This window comes from Culex pipiens, chromosome 2 (assembly GCF_016801865.2).
Source record: "Culex pipiens pallens isolate TS chromosome 2, TS_CPP_V2, whole genome shotgun sequence".
Lineage (NCBI taxonomy): Eukaryota > Metazoa > Arthropoda > Insecta > Diptera > Culicidae > Culex > Culex pipiens.
Window position 1 is genome coordinate 107,367,454 of NC_068938.1, and position 21,425 is coordinate 107,388,878.

The 21,425-nt window shown below is 40.1% G+C and overlaps 1 protein-coding gene across 1 annotated transcript; it reads left to right on the top strand.

Annotated features, from left to right (window-relative positions):
- Positions 1 to 8,028: 8,028 nt before the first annotated feature.
- Positions 8,029 to 9,051, top strand: LOC120414754 (uncharacterized). Its single transcript, XM_039576070.1, has one exon. It carries the CDS (start codon positions 8,029 to 8,031, stop codon positions 9,049 to 9,051), a length of 1,023 nt encoding a protein of 340 aa, XP_039432004.1.
- The last annotated feature ends 12,374 nt before the right edge of the window (positions 9,052 to 21,425 follow it).

Here is a 21,425-nt window from a genome sequence, read left to right on the forward strand (position 1 = left end):
CTGGTCGTGGCCGGCATCGGTATTGATCAGCACGATAGGGACCATTGAAAATTGCGAAGGGGTGATGATTGGTTCCTACTTTTCATCTGTGGTCCACGGAGCAATGTTTGGGGGTCCTGATCAATAACGAAGTAGCAGCTACGGGTAGACACCTATGCTATGCTATGCTAACATTTTCGGGTGTTCTCGGATGTACTGCAATTATTAATAATGACAAGAAAAGTGCTTGAGGCGTAATCTAATCACAAGACTTTCCAGCATGCGTTCATCGGACTAGCTGCGTTTGTGTTAGATTTGATTAGATTAGATTAAATAACGTTATATATTTTTTTTATTACATTTGTTTTCACATTTGGCCCGCAAGCTAATGTGAGCTCAAATTTTGCCCGCCACTTAAAAAACTTTGAGCACAAATATATGGTAAAAACACTTTTTCAGTTCCTTTTGAGGTCCTAAACAACTCCCCAAAGTTTGGGAACGATTGGTTTAGTCCTCACTTTGCGCAAAGTGATTCAATTTTCTATGGGAATTTGTATGGGATAACCACTTAAGGGGACAAACATATTTGCCACTAAGTGATTTCACTATTTGTTATACCAAAGTGGGTCTCGTGGCGCAGGGGTAGCGGCTTCGGCTGCCGATCCCGATGATGCTATGAGACGCGGGTTCGATTCCCGCCTTATCCACTGAGCTTCTATCGGATGGTGAAGTAAAACGTCGGTCCCGGTTTCTCCTGTCTCGTCAGAGGCGCTGGAGCAGAAATCCCACGTTAGAGGAAGGCCATGCCCCGGGGGGCGTAGTGCCAATAGTTTCGTTTTTTTATACCAAAATTGAATGCTTAAATTTTCTGTTTTATTATCTTTGTTGCTTTATAAAGTTAAATCATATGATACAATTTGTTTTTTTAATTGATTAAAACCATCATACAAAATTTAAATAAATGCTTCTATAAACCAATACATTGAATAAAAAGTGCTTGTTTTTCAATGAGATTTTTATAACAACCTTTGAAAAGATAAGAATGTGCAAATCTAATTGCATGTTTATTGATGCCATATTCATTGTTGGAAACTTTTTCAGTAATCCCAAACATTGGACAGTAATCCTTTTGGTGTTTGTGTACATGCGTATAAGTTTATCCTGCAAAAGTTCTGCTTCTCCTGTGGGTCGAGGTCAAGCGAGAATCGAGAAGGTGCTTCCGGTATATCCATTTTGCAGGGCCAGATCCAAGTCCGTTTACATGCGACGTGCAACTTTTAATTGCTTGTTCTTCCCTTTTATCCTACAAATTGGTACTTATGACCTGTAAGTCCCTTGATGAGGCAGGGCTTTACATTCGAACTTCCCAGAGTTGAAATCAAAGCGAGGATTTTTCGGATGCCTCCTGCAGGAATTCTAGGAATCGCTTAGAGTTATTCTCATTCGCAATAACTGAGTTTGCAAAATGCCTGCGCTACCGAAATTTGAATTCCATTTGGTAAGATTCCAACTAACCAAAAAATAACATTGAGATATAATCTGGCAACTCTGGTGTTTGAATCATCACTTAATTTGAAAAAAAAAATCATAATAATTTATTGTAACCTTGCATTCTTAAATCCTCAAAAACGACATCGGAAGAAGCTCGTTTCCGTTCCAACAGCAGCATCCGACACATAAAAACGGCAAGAATGGACCACATCCTATGCAAAGAATTCCCGACGTCTCCCCGCACCCCCACCCAGAACTTTAGGCACTGCGGTGCGGTGCATTGAAGAAAACCGCCCGGAAACAGGCGGAAAATCCCAAATCTTTTATTCATTTTATATCTCCTTCCTTCTCGGGAAAATCCGAAATCCCACTCAACCAGAGACCAACCGAATGCGAATGCTGGTGCTTTAACGAAAATTCTGAAATCCGGCAACTTTCTGTTATGAATTCGATTAAAACTTTCGGCACACTTGAAGGAGGAGGATGAGCTTTTTGTGTGAGGAGGGGGTTGCTGGAAATATAATCCACAAACACATAAAAGCAGATGATTGGTACTGCAGCAGCAGCAGCCGAAACCGGCACCAGAGAAACAATTTATGTGGGTTTGTTTGGTTGTGTTTATGTTTTTGAATTAAGTTTTCCCATCACTTTGAATGGTGCAAAACCCAGCGTGGGAGTAAAATGTGCAACGGGTGCAACAATAAACTGAATGATTGCGTTGAGATTTTTTGTGGGGAGATAATGAAATTAATCTTGTAAACCTGAACGGATTTTTAAACATAATTTAGTTTAGCTTTTCAAGTTCTTGTATGATGCATTTTCAAAGTCTTTAATGTGAAAAACATTTTTATTCGAGTAATTTTTAAAATATTTTAGGTATCGTACCGTAAACCGGAGTTGCGTTGATAAGTTAAAGGTTGTGTAGCAAATAGTACTGAGAAGTACTGAGCATGGCGAAGAAATATTTAAATTAAATTGTTGATTTCAAAATACATTGAAAAAATCAAAAAGTTTGTTACCTATAATCAACAAAACATTGATAAATCAAATAATAATTTTGTATCTGTTTTTGATGGCACTAAAAATGTTATATTGAAATGGTGAAACCAATTTCTTTTAACTTAATCTCAAATTTATATAATTTTCATCAAAAGATTTTAAACTCAGTTGAACAAATATTTGATTGTGAATCTTTTAAATCAGCGATTCTCAACGGGGGTACCGAGCCTACTTGATTTACATGGCAGGGGGTACCGGCCTAGTAGAAGGTTGAGAATCGCTGTTTTAAATAAAGCATTAAAAGTAACGTTACAAATGGTCAATTCGGCGCAATCAAATAAATTTGCACTATTTTAGGTGTAAATTTGTAAAATAAACTAAGACTATTAAAGTCACCAAGTTCGATTCAGTCGCCAGCCAGCGACAAGTTAAGACGTGTTTTGCTCGTGTTGTCATCTCGCGTGCTTGGAATTTTTTGACAGATGGAGGTGGAGGAATCCTCCGAGGAGGAAGATTTTCGTCCCGTCCGCGGGAATCGGAAGCGGAAGAAGTCCAGCGAGGTCACTGGAATCGGCATCGAAGGAGAAAAAGTTGAGAAGACCCTGCTCAACAACAACAAGTTCATCACCCGGCCAGTCGGCAGGTAAACAAAAGCAACCACCTTTGGTGGTGAAGAACACCACGGATTTTTACAAGCTCGTGGCGATAGTGGAAAGTTGTAAATATGGTTTCAAACCGATTTACAAACTAACCCGATTTGGAACCAAGGTGACCTGCTTCTCTGTCAAAGATTTTGACAAGTTGCAAGAGCTACTCAAGAAGAAGAAAGTGGAATTCTACACCCACGATCGGCGGAGCGAACGAAATCATCGGGTGGTTCTTCGTGGTTTTCCTGATGAACTGAAACCGGACGAGGTCAAGTACCTTCTGAAGAGGGATCTCAGGCTGGACGCGCTGGAGGTGCATATCATCAAGCGGAAGGAAAAGTCCACCGTGGACGAAACTCCGTACATTGTGGTCTTCCCCAAGGGATACACCAATCTGAAGAAGCTCTCTGCAATGAAAGTTGTGGCAAGCACTATCATCCGGTGGGAGGCCTACCGGAACAAGCGGCCGAACGTGACCCAGTGCAGGAACTGCTTGCAGCTGGGTCATGGAACCAGGAACTGTCACCTGAAAGAGAGGTGCAACAACTGTGGGGGTCCCCACAAGACGGACGAGTGCAAAGTCCAAGAAGCCGAGCCGAAGCGGTGTGCCAACTGCTCTGGAGCTCACGAAGCCACGGACCGCAGCTGCCCCAAGCGTGCGGACTTCATTCAGAGGCGCCAGCAGGCGTCGAAACCGAAACCGCCGGCAAGGAAGGCGGAGAAGCAGAGTCCAGCAGTTCCGGCGTTTACGCCGGCGGAGTTCCCTCCGCTGCCGGGCGCAGTTCCGGACGGAAAATCCAAGGATCGCCCTCGTCCCGCAGGAAGCAGCCAAGGTGGCCCCCGAGATGGTTAAGCCACGGAGAAGGAAGCCGGGGAGGTACTCTACAGTTCGGCTGAGCTGTGGGGGATTTTCTCCGAGTACATCGCCAGGTTCAAGACCAGCAAGACCCGCTTGGACCAAGTAACCCTGGTCAGTTACATGATCTCCAAGTATGGAGTTTAAGGAGTTGTTTTTTTTTTTTTGTTATATATTAGTTATTTAACGATCTTCGGTCCCAACCTGGTCACTGCACCTAAAAGGACCTTATAAAAATAAGTTATGAATAAAAAAAAAGTCACCAAGTTTTATGAATAACAATTTAAAGGAAACTTTTTTTTGTAAAGCATTAGGGCGTTGAAAGTATTTTTTTCAAGTTTTTGTCCCTGGTCGGGATCGTGAAGGAGGGGAGGGTGTAAAACAATAAAAAAAACGTTGCATAATCCGTTTGGTGGTTAGTGCCATCCTCATAATTAGATTCTAAAGCCATATGTTAATTTTAGCAAACAGCCATCCCGAGTTGGTGGAATCTGAAAAAGTGCATGTTCTGTTATCGCCAGAAGATCATTATTTGTTATTGAAAGACCCAGATTTGCTGTTATAATCACAGGAAATAATAACAGAGATTTGTTTTTAAGTGATAGGGTAATCAGATCTTCCATGTTTAAGGCGCATTTGAAAAGCCTTTCAATTATGTAATTAACGATGGGTCGCATGATGGATCCGGACATCAGCTTCATGGAAATATCTGAGATCCGGCCTCAAAAAAGAATATAAATACCTTTCTAAAAATATATAACAAAAATATCTTACAAAAAACACCCGTTTTTACAATCTTCCGGACATTTCTCAAAATGTGTCTTTTTTATCATAGCTTTTGAAGTACTTTACTAAACTTAATAATATTTAATAGTGACTTATGGGACCCCAAGACGGATCAAATGAGACAGATAATGCGGTTGAGCCAGTGCAGAGATAATTGAGTGAAAATTTTTCGGCGCATTCATCCTCATCCAAACACACACAGATGGAGGGTGACGATTCTCGAGATTTTCAATTTCCCGGGAATCGAGAGTTGAATTTGGCCATTTCCCGGGAATTTCTGGGACCCGGGAGTTTTTTTTTCTATGCCAACAGTGACAATAATTTAAAAGACAATGTAAGAATATTGTTTTTTTTTTTCAATCAATTAAGTTACATTTAATTCAAACTTATTCTAAGAAACGGTAACTTCAGTATTCTCTTTATATTAGGAACTATATCTACCTTTTGATTTTTTTCCTCTACACACAGACATTTGTTATGTTTTTAATTCTGAGTCGATATGTATACGTGAAGGTGGGTCTATTTAAGAAGTTCATTTTCAAGTGATTTTATTGGCTTTTCTCAATGAGGCAAAACCATAAAATTTAAATTACAAGCTAAGGATTCAACATGTGGTTGAAAAAAGTGTATTATAATGCGTTTTTACACCAGTTCAGTGTTTTGCATTCATTTTAGCTTTCAATAAATCTATGTATTGATGAAAACTTTTTTGCCAAAGAAAAAAAAATCTTTCCGGGGCTTTAAATTTGTATTTCATAAAATTCAGTATATTTTTAAAGGAGTTGAACATGCTAAAAATATGCATTTGAATGGTTTTAGTTGTTTAATTTATATTTTTATTAAAATTTTTAACTTTTTCGAATTTTTTTGTCCCCTGATATTTCGATCCCATTTTGATGGAGGGGGTTCGATATAAACATTAAAAAGTATTTGCAAGGGCTCTACCAAAAAAAAAAACTTTCAAGGACATTTTTTCGCCTACTCCAGGACACGTTTTGAAACTACAAATGTTTAGGCAAGTCCATTTGACACAGTTTACAGAACCTCAAAATTAGTTTTCAAAAAAGTTTTGATAGTTGGTTAACTATAATTATGAAAACATTTTTATATATTATTGCTCTCAATGTGTCAGGATTTCTCGATAGAAAATGAGTTCAAATACGGGCCGCATTATTCGATTCTTTGGACAATTTTACGCCAAGAACAGTTAAATTTATTATCTAAGTTACAAGTTTTAAGTGTTATTGAAACAGAATTCATTTTCTTGCTTTATATGCTTTTAAGCTATTCAAAAAGATTCGCAGGTTACATTTTAGGCTTTATCAAAGCTGTCACAACCGCTATAAAACCTATCAGCCAAAACCAACATTAAAACCACTTAGTCGTAACAGACTCCCCAGAACCCCGATAAACCTCTGTTAAAACCCAAAAGGACCTCCGCAAAAGGTTGTCACGGCCTATTTATAAAACCTACATAGGAGTGCAAGGCTTTAAAATTACATACGTCTTCAAACGTTTTATGCCAGACAAATTTTATTTTGGCAAAAAAAATAGTCTTTGTCTTGCCAAATGATATATTGGAGATGGTTTGCAAAAACGGCGATGATGAAATAATAATATATTGGAGTTCATTCTAATAATTTGAAAGATTATTTCTCGCAGTTGGTGACTTAATTTCAGCTGCGGTTAAAATTTTATCGATAAATGTGGGAATGAAAGAGCCAAAACAATCAACTCGCTTCATCAAAAACAATTCTTTTGTAATATTCAATATTTGGCCCTTTTCAAATGTTAGTCTTGATTTAAAAAATTTCAAAATATTTTTTTCGAAGAGATCGGAAAATTTCACGAATGTTTCATGTATTAACATTGAAAATCGGACCATTAGTTGCTGAGATATCGTCATTAGAAAATGGTGGGCTGTTTGGGTGAGACTTAGAAAACTTCAATTTTCGTGTTTCTTTTTCTTTAAGCCGCTGTATCTCAGCAACCAGAGGTCCAATCTTCAATGTCTCTTAGACAATTTTATAGCAAATTTTCTGAACTTTTCAAAAAAAATATTTTTAGAAATGGTCACTCATGGTCACTATTTTAAAAAATTGAAAAACTGCAAATATTTCGCTAAAATCAAACTTTGCATTAAAAAATAATGTCAAACTTGTTTTTGCATGAAACTTCGATTTTTTCCAAAAATCACTATTTTTTCAAAAATTCATAACTCGGCGGCAGATTTTTTGACCATGTTTCTCTATGGCTCAAAAGTTGCGGATTTTTGTCCCCTAAAACATATCAAAAAATCTCGAAAATCAAAAAATACGTATTTTGGGAAATTGAGTTTTAGTGAAAAAAAAGTTGATAAAAAAATCTGCAATTTTTTTTCCGTGTACCTATTTTTTTCTCAAAAGTCCTCAACAATACCTACAACTTTGCCGAAGACACCAAATTGATCAGAAAATTCACTCAAAAGTTACAGCTGTTTGAATATTTACATACCATTTTTGTATGGACAGCTGCCAAAATTGTATGGAGACTTGTATGGGTGAACCAATGACAAAAAATAGCATATTTGGTCATAGGGAAGGCCCCCACAAAGTTTGAGCCAAATCAAAAAATAAAATCCATTTCCGGTTTTGGTAGAGAATTGCTCAATTGCCTCAACAATCAAGCCTTCGAACACCTAGTTTCGAGTAGGAATCTCGCAATCGAGAACGCCAAGGCAATGCTGTAGAGCGAATAATTTGATTTTTTTTATTTTTTTGAAAAAAAATGTCAGCCAGTATATTTTGCTCTACTTTCCACCGCCCAATTTGCTGACAAGTCAAATGAAGAGGATTAGAAGCGTCATAAATCCCGCCAATATGACGTTCCAACACATTAGCATAATTTATTAATGGAGATTCTCCCGTGTACTTATCGTGAGTTGTTTATCTCATTATCAGTGCTGTGATTTTGTCGATTTTTGTTGAGTAAAATAACTACTCTCGTCGCGCAACTTCGTCGAGTTTATTATTCGGGTGCATATCTCATCGGAATTATTCGAGTGTGCTAAGTTAGTCGCGAGTTAAGTCGGTTAAATCGGTTTTAAGTTAGTGTGTTGTGTTGTGAAAGTGCTCCCGGAGAAACACGATCGCTCGTCACTCTCCCCAACACTTTGTTTGTCGAATCAGCGCCATCTGTTGGCCGATAGCAGAATCGCGACTAGTTCCCGTGTGTAAGCTGCCTACTTGCCGGCGTTCAACTTGAACTGGATCAATCATCGTCATTTTCATTATGGCTGCTGCAACTGCAAACACCTCCAAGAACTCCATCCTCTGCCATGCGTGTACGGAGGATGTAAAGGACGAATATGTTTCCTGCCAGGGTTTCTGCAATGCGGTGTTCCATTTGCATTGCAGTAGTGCCAAACCAGAGCTGTTGAAGGAAATTGCGTCGCACCGCCAAATCTTTTGGCTCTGCCGATCTTGCTCCAGCCTTATGGTGGACCTGCGGCATCGACGTTCAGTTCAAAGCGCGTATGAAGCAGGCCAGGAATTATCTCTCAGCCACCATAATCGCATCGTCGAGCAGCTCAAATCGGAACTCCTATCCGAGTTGAAAACCGAGTTAAGTGCGAACTTTGCGAAGCTCATTGCGTCGAACTCGTTGACTCCTAAGTCAGCAAGTCACGGTGCTGGTGGGTTTCGCGGTTCCGGAAGCCGCCGACTTTTCAACAATCCTGCACCGCCTCTAAGGCCGCATCCCATGCCGCCGCAACATAACACCGGTAAACCCAAGGAAACTGCCGATGTTGTGGAAGGAGTAGTCGCTGAAGGGTATGGGACAGCCACTGAAGAGGAAGTTCCTCGTTTCTGGCTTTACCTCTCCCGTGTTTCGCGGAATGTCACTGAAGCGCAAATCGCGAAGCTTGCCGTCGATCGCCTAGGAGTCGTAGACGTCAAAGTCAAGAGGCTGGTCGCCAAAGGCAAAGACGTCAGCAGAATGAGATTTATCTCGTTCAAAGTTGGTGTGCATGTCAACCTGAAGCACAAAGCCCTCGCTTCTGCGACGTGGCCTGACGGTCTCGTGTTCCGCGAATTTGAAGAACGCAACGCAGAAATTTTTTGGGAGCCTTCAAGTGCTGTCGTGAACACTCAGGAAAATCCACCACTCCCCCCGTCCCAACCCTTAACGACGCCGACGACGCCGAGTTTGCCGCCAGAGTCTGCACCGCAATCGACTCCAAAGATACCGGAGCATGTTTTGGAGTTGACTGGAGGTCTGGGCGGTTCACCCATGGATCATCAGACAGAATAACGTGCGGCATAATCGTGCCAACAATCCCAGCATCTTTTCGCTCTTCATCCCAGCATCTACCAGTACGAGTCCTCCAGTCTTCGCCAGGACGCACCGTAGAAAGCCTTATGAGAGCCCCTCGCCTGCCCGACGCCACCACGTCTTCGCCACGCCAACGCTTGAGAACCCCTGCAAGTCGCAGCCATCAGAGCCGTCCTGGTGCTGGTGTCGGTGTCGGGGGAGGGGTCTCTCAACCGGCGCCCTTCGGCAAGTACCCTTCTCGATCGCAACATTTCCTGCCTGATGTCCGTCCAACTTCTAGCTCGTGTGCCAGTACGTCGGCGACTCAGACTGCAATCGTCTCACCGCCGTCATTTCGAGCCATCCAGTTTTCGCCAGGACGCGCCGTAGAAAGCCCTATGGGAGCCCCTCGCCTGCCCGACGCCACCACGTCTTCGCCACGCCAACGCTTGAGAACCCCTGCAAGTCGCAGCCATCAGAGCCGTCCTGGTGCTGGTGTCGGTGTCGGGGGAGGGGTCTCTCAACCGGCGCCCTTCGGCAAGTACCCTTCTCGATCGCAACATTTCCTGCCTGATGTCCGTCCAACTTCTAGCTCGTGCGCCAGTACGTCGGCGACTCAAACTGCAATCGTCTCACCGCCGTCATTTCGAGCCATCCAGTTTTCGCCAGGACGCGCCGTAGAAAGCCCTATGGGAGCCCCTCGCCTGCCCGACGCCACCACGTCTTCGCCACGCCAACGCTTGAGAACCCCTGCAAGTCGCAGCCATCAGAGCCGTCCTGGTGCTGGTGTCGGTGTCGGGGGAGGGGTCTCTCAACCGGCGCCCTTCGGCAAGTACCCTCCTCGATCGCAACATTTCCTGCCTGATGTCCGTCCAACTTCTAGCTCGTGTGCCAGTCCGTCGGCGACTCAAATCGCAAACGCCTCGACGCTGTCAGCCACCGTCCCTAGTCAACTCGCTAATGATGTTCAACCCCAACGCCCCGGCTCCGTGGACCGTCGTGACTCCTCACTGCTAACCATCTACTACCAGAACGTTAGAGGACTAAGAACGAAAACCAATCAACTGCACCTGTCGCTGAGCTCGTGTGATTACGACGTGATCGCATTTTCTGAAACGTGGCTCAATGCGAAGATTGTGGACTCAGAGCTTTCTTCGGATTATACCTTTTATCGTGCCGATCGTAGTCGTGAAACAAGCGTCTTGGAGAGAGGTGGCGGCGTCTTGATCGGTGTCAAAAAACGTTTTCACCCGGAACCCATTAATTTGCGGGGCGGCGAGAAGCTTGAGCAGATCGCAGTGCGTATCCCCTTGCCTGGAAAGACGTTATTCGTCTGCTGTGTTTACATTCCTCCCAACTCAGATGCAACTATCTACACTCAGCACTCATCGTGTGTTCAACAACTGTGCGATCTGGCGCAAGGTCCTGATGAAGTCGTCGTCGTTGGCGACTACAACGTTCCGAATCTCACTTGGCATTTCGACGAAGACATCAACGGGTACCTGCCCAGCGGCCAATCTACTGAACAGGAAGTTGCTCTGATTGAGGACGTTCTTGGTACTGGCCTCCAGCAAATGTTTGATCTTCCGAACGCAAATGGACGATTACTCGATCTGGCCCTCGTAAGCGACTCGTCTCGATTCCAACTCATTGAACCACCTCGGGCCATTCTCAAGGTTGACGCACATCACAGGCCGTTTATCCTAGTTCTCGAAACGCAATCAACGGGGACCGCTGCCGAACAATCCGGAACGTACTACGACTTTGCTAACTGCGACACCATGGCGTTAAACAACTCTATTGCAAGCTTGGACTGGGCTAATCTGCTACTCGTTGGATCTGTTGATGACATCGTTGAGCGATTCTACGACAAGCTAAATGAAATTATCCGGGAGGTTGTACCTCTAAAGCATCGACGTCCGCACCCAAACAGCCACCAGCCTTGGTGGAATCGAGAGACCCGTAATCTTCGCAACAGGCTGCGAAAAGCAAGGAAACGTTTCCTTAAACATCCGACGGAAATGCTGGGCAGGGAGTTGGCGGATCGAGAGTTGCACTACGAGATGAGCTTAGAAGCTGCCTTCCGAGGATACATCAGTGGCATCGAATCGAACCTGAAGCGTGAGCCAAAATCCTTCTGGGCATTCGTGAAGAAGCGGAAGCAAGACAAAGGGATTCCGCAGGACATGGTGTATCGTGACTCAAGCGCCTCAACGCCAGACGATTCTGTACAACTGTTTGCAGATTTTTTCAAAACCGTTTACAGCGCCAATCAACCTACAACCAGCAACGAGTCCCTGGACAAGATCCTGCCGCACGAGTTACACATGCCCTTGGTGTGTCTCACGGAGGAAGACGTGCGCAAGGTCTTGGCCTCTACCGACGCCTCCAAAGGACCTGGCCCGGACTGTATCCCTCCGTCCATTGTAAAGCAGTGCGCAGCTACACTAGCAAACCCGCTCGCCATTATCTTCAACCGCTCCCTCGAATCGGGTGTGTTCCCTGCTAAATGGAAGGTAGCTTCGATCACGCCAATTCACAAGTCCGGGAACGTGCACAACGTGGAAAATTATCGTTCGATCTCCATTTTGAGCTGCCTACCCAAAGTGTTCGAGAAAATTGTGCATGAGTTTTTATCCCGTGCCGTGCAACCAATAATATCTGCCTGTCAGCATGGTTTCATGGCCAAGAGATCTACGACAACGAACCTGATGACCTTTGTCACCGACGTCTTAAGGAGTATGGAGAGTCGCTGCCAGGTGGATGCTGTCTATGTGGATTTTGCGAAGGCGTTCGATAGAGTGCCGCACCAGCTTGCCGTTGAAAAACTGCGAAGGCTTGGACTCCCTGAATGGATCACGACTTGGCTGCACTCGTACCTAACTTCTCGTTCAGCCTACGTTAAACTCGGTGGCTCGAAGTCTGGGTTGTTCATGATCCCGTCTGGTGTCCCGCAGGGTAGTCATCTGGGCCCACTAATTTTTCTTCTGTTTATCGACGATCTCTGCCACTGGATCAAGAACGACAAGGTCTTGTACGCTGATGACTTGAAGTTCTATCGCACAATTACTTCACCGCTCGATTGCCTGGCTCTCCAAAGTGACATTGATTCGCTCATGAGGTGGTGCGATCAAAACGGGATGGAGGCCAACGCAAAAAAGTGTCAAGTAATTACATTCGACCGTAAGCTGCGCCCAATCACGCACGCATACATGATGGGAATATCCTTGCTAGACCGGGTGTGTTCTGTTAAGGATCTTGGCGTTACTCTTGACAGAAAGATGACTTTCAACGAGCATATCACTTCCGTCACGGCTAAGGCGTTTGCTACAATTGGTTTCATCCGAAGAAATACGACTGCCTTCAAAGACATCCACGCTCTAAAGGCTCTGTACAGTGCCCTAGTCAGAAGCCAGTTGGAGTATGCTGCCCAGGTGTGGGCACCATATCACAATGTTCACATCGCCAGGTTGGAGAGGGTGCAACGCGCGTTTGTGCGACTAGCATTACGCACGCTGCCGTGGAGGAATCCGCCGGAGCAGACATCAATCGAGGATCGCCGTCGTCTGTTGGGGCTGGACACGCTGTTGAAGAGGAGACAGAGGATGCAGCAGCTGTTCATCTTCGATCTTTTGACGAAAAGGCTGGACTGTCAAAAATTGTTTCAACTTCTGATCGTTTATGTTCCACCACGTAATCTTCGTCGAAATCCGTCTATGTTTCGTCTATCTGTGCACCATACTGTGTATGGACACAACCAACCATTTGATGTATGCTGTCGTTTGTTTAATGTAGTTTCTGACCGTTTTGTTTTAAATATGACGAAAGATAGTTTTAAGAAAATAATTAGCTGTTAGGAAACAGTCTGTTCAAGACGAAGATAAATAAATAAACACCTCATTACAAAATCAGTCCTTAGGCTGACATGTTCTACCCTCCAAAACCAACAATTTATCCTGATTTGGTGATTTTGAAAATGAAACTAAACACTTCCCCTCGCAAAACTTTTTGATGTAATTTACCACTGTGGTGTGTTTGTCTTTTTTTGCCGCTCCATCTCGTTATTACCACCACATTAGCAATCAGTGTAATTTATGGTCCAGCATGGCGTGTCGGTGGACTTGGGTGCGATTAAAATTCATGTGATTTTTTTCCACTCTGCTTTCCGTTTTTGGTGTGAAAAACAAACCACTCTCACGACCACACAACTGCTGCTGCTGCTGGTCATGCTGTGTTTCCCCCTCCCCCACCATCGACTGTGATTTCCCCCCTCATCATCACTGCTGTGCCATCATGATCATCAGTGAGAGTGTGCTAATATACTGTACAATCCATGCCACACCCCCCTTCCCAGTGGGGGGGTCATAATCGGTTCCTGGCAGGGGGGCGAAGCCACTTCATGATGGCATTGCTTTTTGACCGGATGCTGATGGTGAAGTAAATTGAATGAAATTCAGTTCTCCACTCACCTCCTCCCAACCTATAATATGGAGAGAATTGGGAGCATGACCACATAACAGTCCAGATGCATCACACTATAGGGGGTGCTCTCATTTAATGCGAAAAATCGACTGCCAATTTTCCAATTCGGATGTTTTGCTTCATTATTCAAACACATTCAAGCTAAATTTAGGGCACTCAATTCTGGGTGAAATTTACTGGTGAACAAGGAGTGGAAATCCCAAAAGAACATTTCCAAATTTTAAAAATAATTTTAGCTGGAAACAAGTTTGAAAAAATCGACTGATTCGGAAAATTCTTTAAACAAACTAGCATTCTTTTCCAAACAACAAAGTTCAACTGCTACCACAGTCCGAAAGCCAAACCAGCCTGTATTTTCCTCCCCAGGGGCATAATTCCTTTGTAACCTCAACTGTCAAACTTTACGAGAAGCTTTCCCCCTAGCACAAATCCCAGATTCCACATAACAAAGCGCCATGCGTTTCCAAAGTTGAGCAGAAAGTTTAACGACGCCAAATCCCAAAGCTCACCGCCAATACAAAGGAGATAAGTGTCGAGCGATGGAGGGGGAGGTGATTTCTTACACAGTCACACTCGTTACTAATTCGAGGAATTAGCTGCCTAAGGGAAAGTTTTCTTTATCTTTTAAGGAAAATAGGGTGTTTCAAAATCTAAAAGCCTACAAAATCGAAAAACTTTTAAAATCTGGAGCATTTCAAAAAAATTAAATTCTTAAAATACTTAAAATACTTAAACAACTTAAAATACTTGAAAAACTTAAAAAAATTAAAAACTTGAAATACTTAAAATACTTAAAATACTTAAAATACTTAAAATACTTAAAATACTTAAAATACTTAAAATACTTAAAATACTTAAAATACTTAAAATACTTAAAATACTTAAAATACTTAAAATACTTAAAATACTTAAAATACTTAAAATACTTAAAATACTTAAAATACTTAAAATACTTAAAATACTTAAAATACTTAAAATACTTAAAATACTTAAAATACTTAAAACACTTAAAATACTTAAAATACTTAAAATACTTAAAATACTTAAAATACTTAAAATACTTAAAATACTTAAAATACTTAAAATACTTAAAATACTTAAAATACTTAAAATACTTAAAATACTTAAAATACTTAAAATACTTAAAATACTTAAAATACTTAAAATACTTAAATTTACTTAAAATACTTAAAATACTTAAAATACTTAAAATACTTAAAATACTTAAAATACTTAAAATACTTAAAATACTTAAAATACTTAAAATACTTAAAATACTTAAAATACTTAAAATACTTAAAATACTTAAAATACTTAAAATAATTAAAATACTTGAAATACTTAAAATACTTAAAATACTTAAAATACTTAAAATACTTAAAATACTTAAAATACTTAAAATACTTAAAATACTTAAAATACTTAAAATACTTAAAATACTTAAAATACTTAAAATACTTAAAATACTTAAAATACTTAAAATACTTAAAATACTTAAAATACTTAAAATACTTAAAATACTTAAAATACTTAAAATACTTAAAATACTTAAAATACTTAATATACTTAAAATACTTAAAATACTTAAAAAACTTAAAATACTTAAAATACTTAAAATACTTAAAAAACTTAAAATACTTAAAATACAAAAAATCAGTGTTGGTATTATCGCGCTCTCGCGAGAAAATTTACTCTCTCTCGAGTTCTCGCCGCGAGTCTCGAGCTGCCGAGAGAAACCCACCGAATGCCCGTGCTCTCCTCCACTCGCGAACGGGCTTTCTCGCGAGCCAGAATTGCCCGTTCGCGAGAAGTTGAACGTGTTAGAAACGAACAAAAAACAACACAGCGATTGAAGTTACACCTCTATACCATCGCCTGGTTCGTATTCATACGCCTGATAAACAAATTGCTAGCTTGGGGCGAACGGCTAGCACGAGGCGCTCGCGAGCGCTCGCGGCGAGAGCGAGAACGCGAACGAAAATGCGAGCGCGAGCGAGAAGAGAAAAGTACTACAAGTTCTCTCCCTCGTTCGCGAGCGAGAAATGCTTTCCTTCTTCTCGCTTGAATTCCAACAATACTTAAAATACTTAAAAAAATTAAAATACTTAAAATTCTTAAAATATTTAACATACATAAAAAACTTAAAAAAAAACTAAAAACTTTAAAAACTTTAAAAACTTTAAAAACTTTAAAAACTTTAAAAACTTTAAAAACTTTAAAAACTTTAAAAACTTTAAAAACTTTAAAAACTTTAAAAACTTTAAAAACTTTAAAAACTTTAAAAACTTTAAAAACTTTAAAAACTTTAAAAACTTTAAAAACTTTAAAAACTTTAAAAACTTTAAAAACTTTAAAAACTTTAAAAACTTTAAAAACTTTAAAAACTTTAAAAACTTTAAAAACTTTAAAAACTTTAAAAACTTTAAAAACTTTAAAAACTTTAAAAACTTTAAAAACTTTAAAAACTTTAAAAACTTTAAAAACTTTAAAAACTTTAAAAACTTTAAAAACTTTAAAAACTTTAAAAACTTTAAAATCTTTAAAAACTTTAAAAACTTTAAAAACTTTAAAAATTTTAAAAACTTTAAAAACTTTAAAAACTTTAAAAACTTTAAAAACTTTAAAAACTTGAAAAACTTTAAAAACTTGAAAAACTTGAAAAACTTGAAAAACTTGAAAAACTTGAAAAACTTGAAAAACTTGAAAAACTTGAAAAACTTGAAAAACTTGAAAAACTTGAAAAACTTGAAAAACTTGAAAAACTTGAAAAACTTGAAAAACTTGAAAAACTTGAAAAACTTGAAAAACTTGAAAAACTTGAAAAACTTGAAAAACTTGAAAAACTTGAAAAACTTGAAAAACTTGAAAAACTTGAAAAACTTGAAAAACTTGAAAAACTTGAAAAACTTGAAAAACTTGAAAAACTTGAAAAACTTGAAAAACTTTAAAAACTTTAAAAACTTTAAAAACTTTAAAAACTTGAAAAACTTTAAAAACTTTAAAAACTTTAAAAACATAGAAAACTTTAAAAACTAAAAACTTTGAAAACTTTAAAAACTTTAAAAACTTAAAAAAAAACTTTAAAAACTTTAAACAAGATTGACAAAATTGACAAAATTTGAAGCGCATTCTTTTAAAATAACTTGAAAACTTGTTCTAACAAAAAAAAATCTAAAAAACATAACTAGAAACAATAAATTGATAATTTTAAATCGGAGTCACCCTTTTGCCATCAAAATCAACTTTTCAGACAAGCATAAAGCCCAAAAGAGCAACAACCCTTCACCGAACAGGATTGATCTTTGGCAGCAGTGAACCGAAAATTAAGCTTGGTTAAATGCGATTTATGTGCCTTTTTCCTTTGAGGTGGGGGTGAGAGGAGCCAGACCAGCGACGCGGTTAAGGGGTATGGAAGGTAAACAAATTTGTCTTCTCTCGGTTGGAACTCGGAAGCAGGTTACGGGTCGTTTGAGAAACGGTTATTTTCGAACATTAAATTTGGCAGGTGGGTTGTCTTGGAATGGATGGAGGGAAGCTTTGTTTGAACATAATTTAGGCAAAACACAACAAATTTAAGTCAAAGTATCAATACATTAAAGATTTCTTTGATAAAAGACCATTTTTTTTCGGCGAAGAAAATTGATCTTAAAGACAATTTCCAGGAAATGTAAACTGTTTACCCAAAAAAGCCACGACAAACTCTCCAAGAATACAGGAAGTAAAACCAACAAGAGGCCGCAAAGTTTCGATCCCCCGAGCAGAGGAAACGCGCGCCGGCAGGTGAAAAGTTGTGTACCAAAAGCTCAAAAGTATTATGTCGCCTCGGTAAAAGTTTTGTTGCGTGGTGGGAGGAAGGACTTCCGAGGTGTCGGAAAACAACTGTTTTTTGGGAAAATTATGGAGGCTTTACTGTGTTGTTGAGGTCATTCACGGTGGAGGCGTTGAACGTTTTCCTTCTGATGGGAAACATGGAAGAGAAGCATGACGAGAAGTGTTGATGTTCCACTTTTTTAAGAGGACAAGCGAAAATCTCCACGGTGTCCCCAAGTAAGTTTCGCTTGGAGTTGGACGGTTTTTGGGAAGGTTTAAGGTCTAGGATACGCTTTAAGCAAGCGTTGCGACCAATGGCATAATGTGTGAAAAGTTACAGTTTTATTCTCAGACTCAATGCTTATTACTCTACATTAACACTCAAACGCTCGGGTAGTCATTTGACCCCTATTTTTTTTCTTAGAAATCCCATAACTTTTGATAGAATTGACCAATTTGGATGCTTTCGGTTGCAAAAGATCCAGATTTGTCTATATTTTGAACTGCCAGATGGGGGACAAATGTGGTCCATTTTTACCGGAGATATTCCGGATTCTGTTGGGGTACCTCGGCCCTCCTATATGGGTATTTGGCCAATATGATAAAAACTTTTCAACAGAAAAATTTCGGAAATGATGCAAAACTACAAGGCATCATCCTAATACATCATCCTGCAAAAATAATTGACATGGTTAAGTCCTACGGGGCAGCGGAGCCGGTTCCAGTTGGGCAACAATTGACATCAGCTCAGTGAACCGTTTCCGGATAGAACCTGTTCCGGTCATGTATCTATGCAGGATGATGTTTGAGGATGATTCCTTGAAGTTTTGCATCATTTCCGATTTTATTCTGTTGAAAAGTTTTTATTATATTGGCCAAATATCCATTTAGGAGGGCCGAGGTACCCCAACAGAATCCGGATAATCTCCGGTAAAAATGGACCACATTTGTCCTCCGTCTGACAGTTGAAAATATAGACAAATCTGGATCTTTTGCACTCGGAAGCATCCAAATTGGTCAATTCTATCAAAAGTTATGAGATTTTTAAGAAAAAAAAATAGGGGTCAAATGACTACCCGAGCGTTTGAGTGTTAAATCACATTTTTCATCAAGATTAATATCCAGTCGTGCCAATAAAGCTGAACTGATGGCCTCACCCACCGAAATTAAATTCTCTCCTCTGTCCCACCGGAACGCATGAACTTTCATTCCATCAGTCTCGTCACGCTTCACTTATAATATATTTCTGACTATTTTTTCGGCAGTTCCCATTTTTTATGTGTATCCCACATTCAAAATGTGCACTCGACCAAACAAATTTGCACTTTGCTATTCAACACTCGTATCATTTGGGCGATTATATATCGGCAGCGAGTGCCACGGGACCACGTTTTTCATTCCCACTATGGGGCTTGACATATAAAACGATGAAGAAAACTCTCCCGGAGCCAACTCGATTCGACATTTCGGCGACCATGTGTGAATGCAAAATACTCCCACTCTTGTCTCGGTGTGATGTTGTTGAGGTTTCCCAGCTTTTTCCCGAGGAAAAACGACGCGGACGAGGAAAAATTCAGTGGATCACCGAAAATTCCTCTGACATGCGGATAAAGAATGGCTTATGTGTGTCACTTGGCACTTGGCTTCCTTTCCCGTTTTTCTCCATTGTGTTTAGTTCATTTTGTCTCACTTTTCGGCACCATGTGAAGAACATAACTTATCGGGTTGAGCAATAAATCTTTGCAGCAGTTTGTCGCTTCAAAGAAGCAGTTGGCGCTCCAACTTGCTCCAAAAACGTTTATTCAATTTCCCTCTCAATAATCACTTCCGGAGCCGGGTAACCTTGACTGAGAGCAACTTTTCCCTTCCAAACAAACAAACACTCAAACGAAACTATCGTCGAGAGTCTCTCAAAATCGAATTTGGCATGTTTCGTGAAAGTTTTCCCTCCGCCGGTGCAAACCAATTTACAGCAAAACCGACATTAACTCAGACTCTCTCTTGTTTGGAAACTATTAAATTGTGCTCCAACTTTCCATCGATAGTTTTAAAGTTTTCCCCTTTTGGAAACTGGTCTGCCACAGTAGTTGAAAGTTGCACGAGTGCAGCAACAAGTAAACTCGACAGGCGCTCACACACACACATACAGATTTCCTGTGCACACGTGCGCCTTCGTACTGGAACAGGGGAAAAGGGTGCTTTTACGTGCGCTTTTATGTCGTAAAGGAAAAGCTTTACTTTTAAATAGGCGGAAACGTTCGTTTCCCTGTTTCTTCCGGAGTTGTCACTGCTCTGAAAAGAATTAAAGAGACTACAGTACTGAAGCAAAAATACGTCACCAGAAAAGACAATACTTCTTATTTTCCAATATTTTAAGAATGGGTCGAATTAATGGTGGATCAACCAGATCGTGCACTGAACTATCAATTTACAGGTCACAGTTGCAAATCCCACAGCAAACACAAATAAATCTAAATTGGAATCGGCGCCTGCAGCCTGTAGCATACCTCAAATACTTAAGTCTTAAGAATCAATCTAAGGCATGGAACCATCCATAAACCACGTGGACACTTTTTTGAAATCTGAGGTCTGAGATTCCAAAAAGTGTCCACGTGGTTTATGGATAGTCCCTATGCGGACTGGTGCAAAACAATGATTCAATATTGAGACAAGAATTTTTTTTTGGAAAATCGTAAAAGATGCCCTCTGGCTCGATTCTTTAGGTAAAAATAAGTTACTGTGTCAATTTTTAGCCAAATCAGCCGTTAAGGGTCACTTTTTATCGTTGAAGTTTGTATGGGAAAACTCGAAAAAAGTATGCTTGCCTTGAGAATAAAACTATAACCCTTAAACACACTATGCCAATGGTCGCAATGCCTGCTTAGAGCGTATCCTAGACCTTAAACCTCTCCAAAACCGTCCGACTCCATGCGAAACTTACTTGGGGACACCGTGGAGATTTTCCCTTGTCCTCTTAAAAAAGTGGAACATCAACACTTCCCGTCTTTCACATCCCTTTCCTGGTGCGCGGTGGAGATGGGAGCGGTTGGCAATGGACGGCTGTCATGGTGCTTAGAATCAGGTGGGTAATTCTCCGCCAACTCACACAGCAGTTGCCCCGACCCCTCTTCGATTTGCGTGAAACTTTGTCCTATGGGGTAACTTTTGTCCCTGATCATGAATCCGAGGTCAGTTTTTTTGATATCTCGTGACGGAGGGGCGGTACGACCCCTTCCATTTTTGAACATGCGAAAAAAGAGGTTTTTTTTTCAATGATTTGCAGCCTGAAACGGTGATGAGATAGAAATTTGGTGTCAAAGGGACTTTTATGTAAAATTAGACGCCCGATTTGATGGCGTACTCAGAATTCCGAAAAAACGTATTTTTCATCGAAAAAACACTTAAAAAGTTTTAAAAATTCTCCCATTTTCCGTTACTCGACTGTAAAAAATTTTGGAACATATTATTTTATGGGAAATTTAATGTACTTTTCGAATCAACATTGACCCAGAAGGGTCATTTTTTCATTTAGAACAAAATTTTTCATTTTAAAATTTCGTGTTTTTTCTAACTTTGCAGGGTTATTTTTTAGAGTGTAACAATGTTCTACAAAGTTGTAGAGCAGACAATTACAAAAAAAAAAATTGATACATAGACATAAGGGGTTTGCTTATAAACATCACGAGTTATCGCGATTTTACGAAAAAAAGTTTTGAAAAAGTTGGTCGTCATCGATCATGGCCGTTCATAGTCACCCGCGACAGACACGGACGACGAAACGAAGAAAAACGCAAAAAGTAACTTTTTCAAAACTTTTTTTCGTAAAATCGCGATAACTCGTGATGTTTATAAGCAAACCCCTTATGTCTACATATCAAATTTTTTGTAATTGTCTGCTCTACAACTTTGTAGAACATTATTACACTCTAAAAAATAACCCTGCAAAGTTAGAAAAAACACGAAATTTTAAAATGAAAAATTTTGTTCTAAATGAAAAAATGACCCTTCTGGGTCAATGTAGATTCGAAAAGAACATTAAATTTCCCATAAAATGACATGTTCCAAAAATTTTTACAGTCGAG

Bases quoted from the DNA above. Each gene is read 5' to 3' on its own strand.
- LOC120414754 (XM_039576070.1), top strand. From the start codon at position 8,029: ATGGCTGCTGCAACTGCAAACACCTCCAAGAACTCCATCCTCTGCCAT.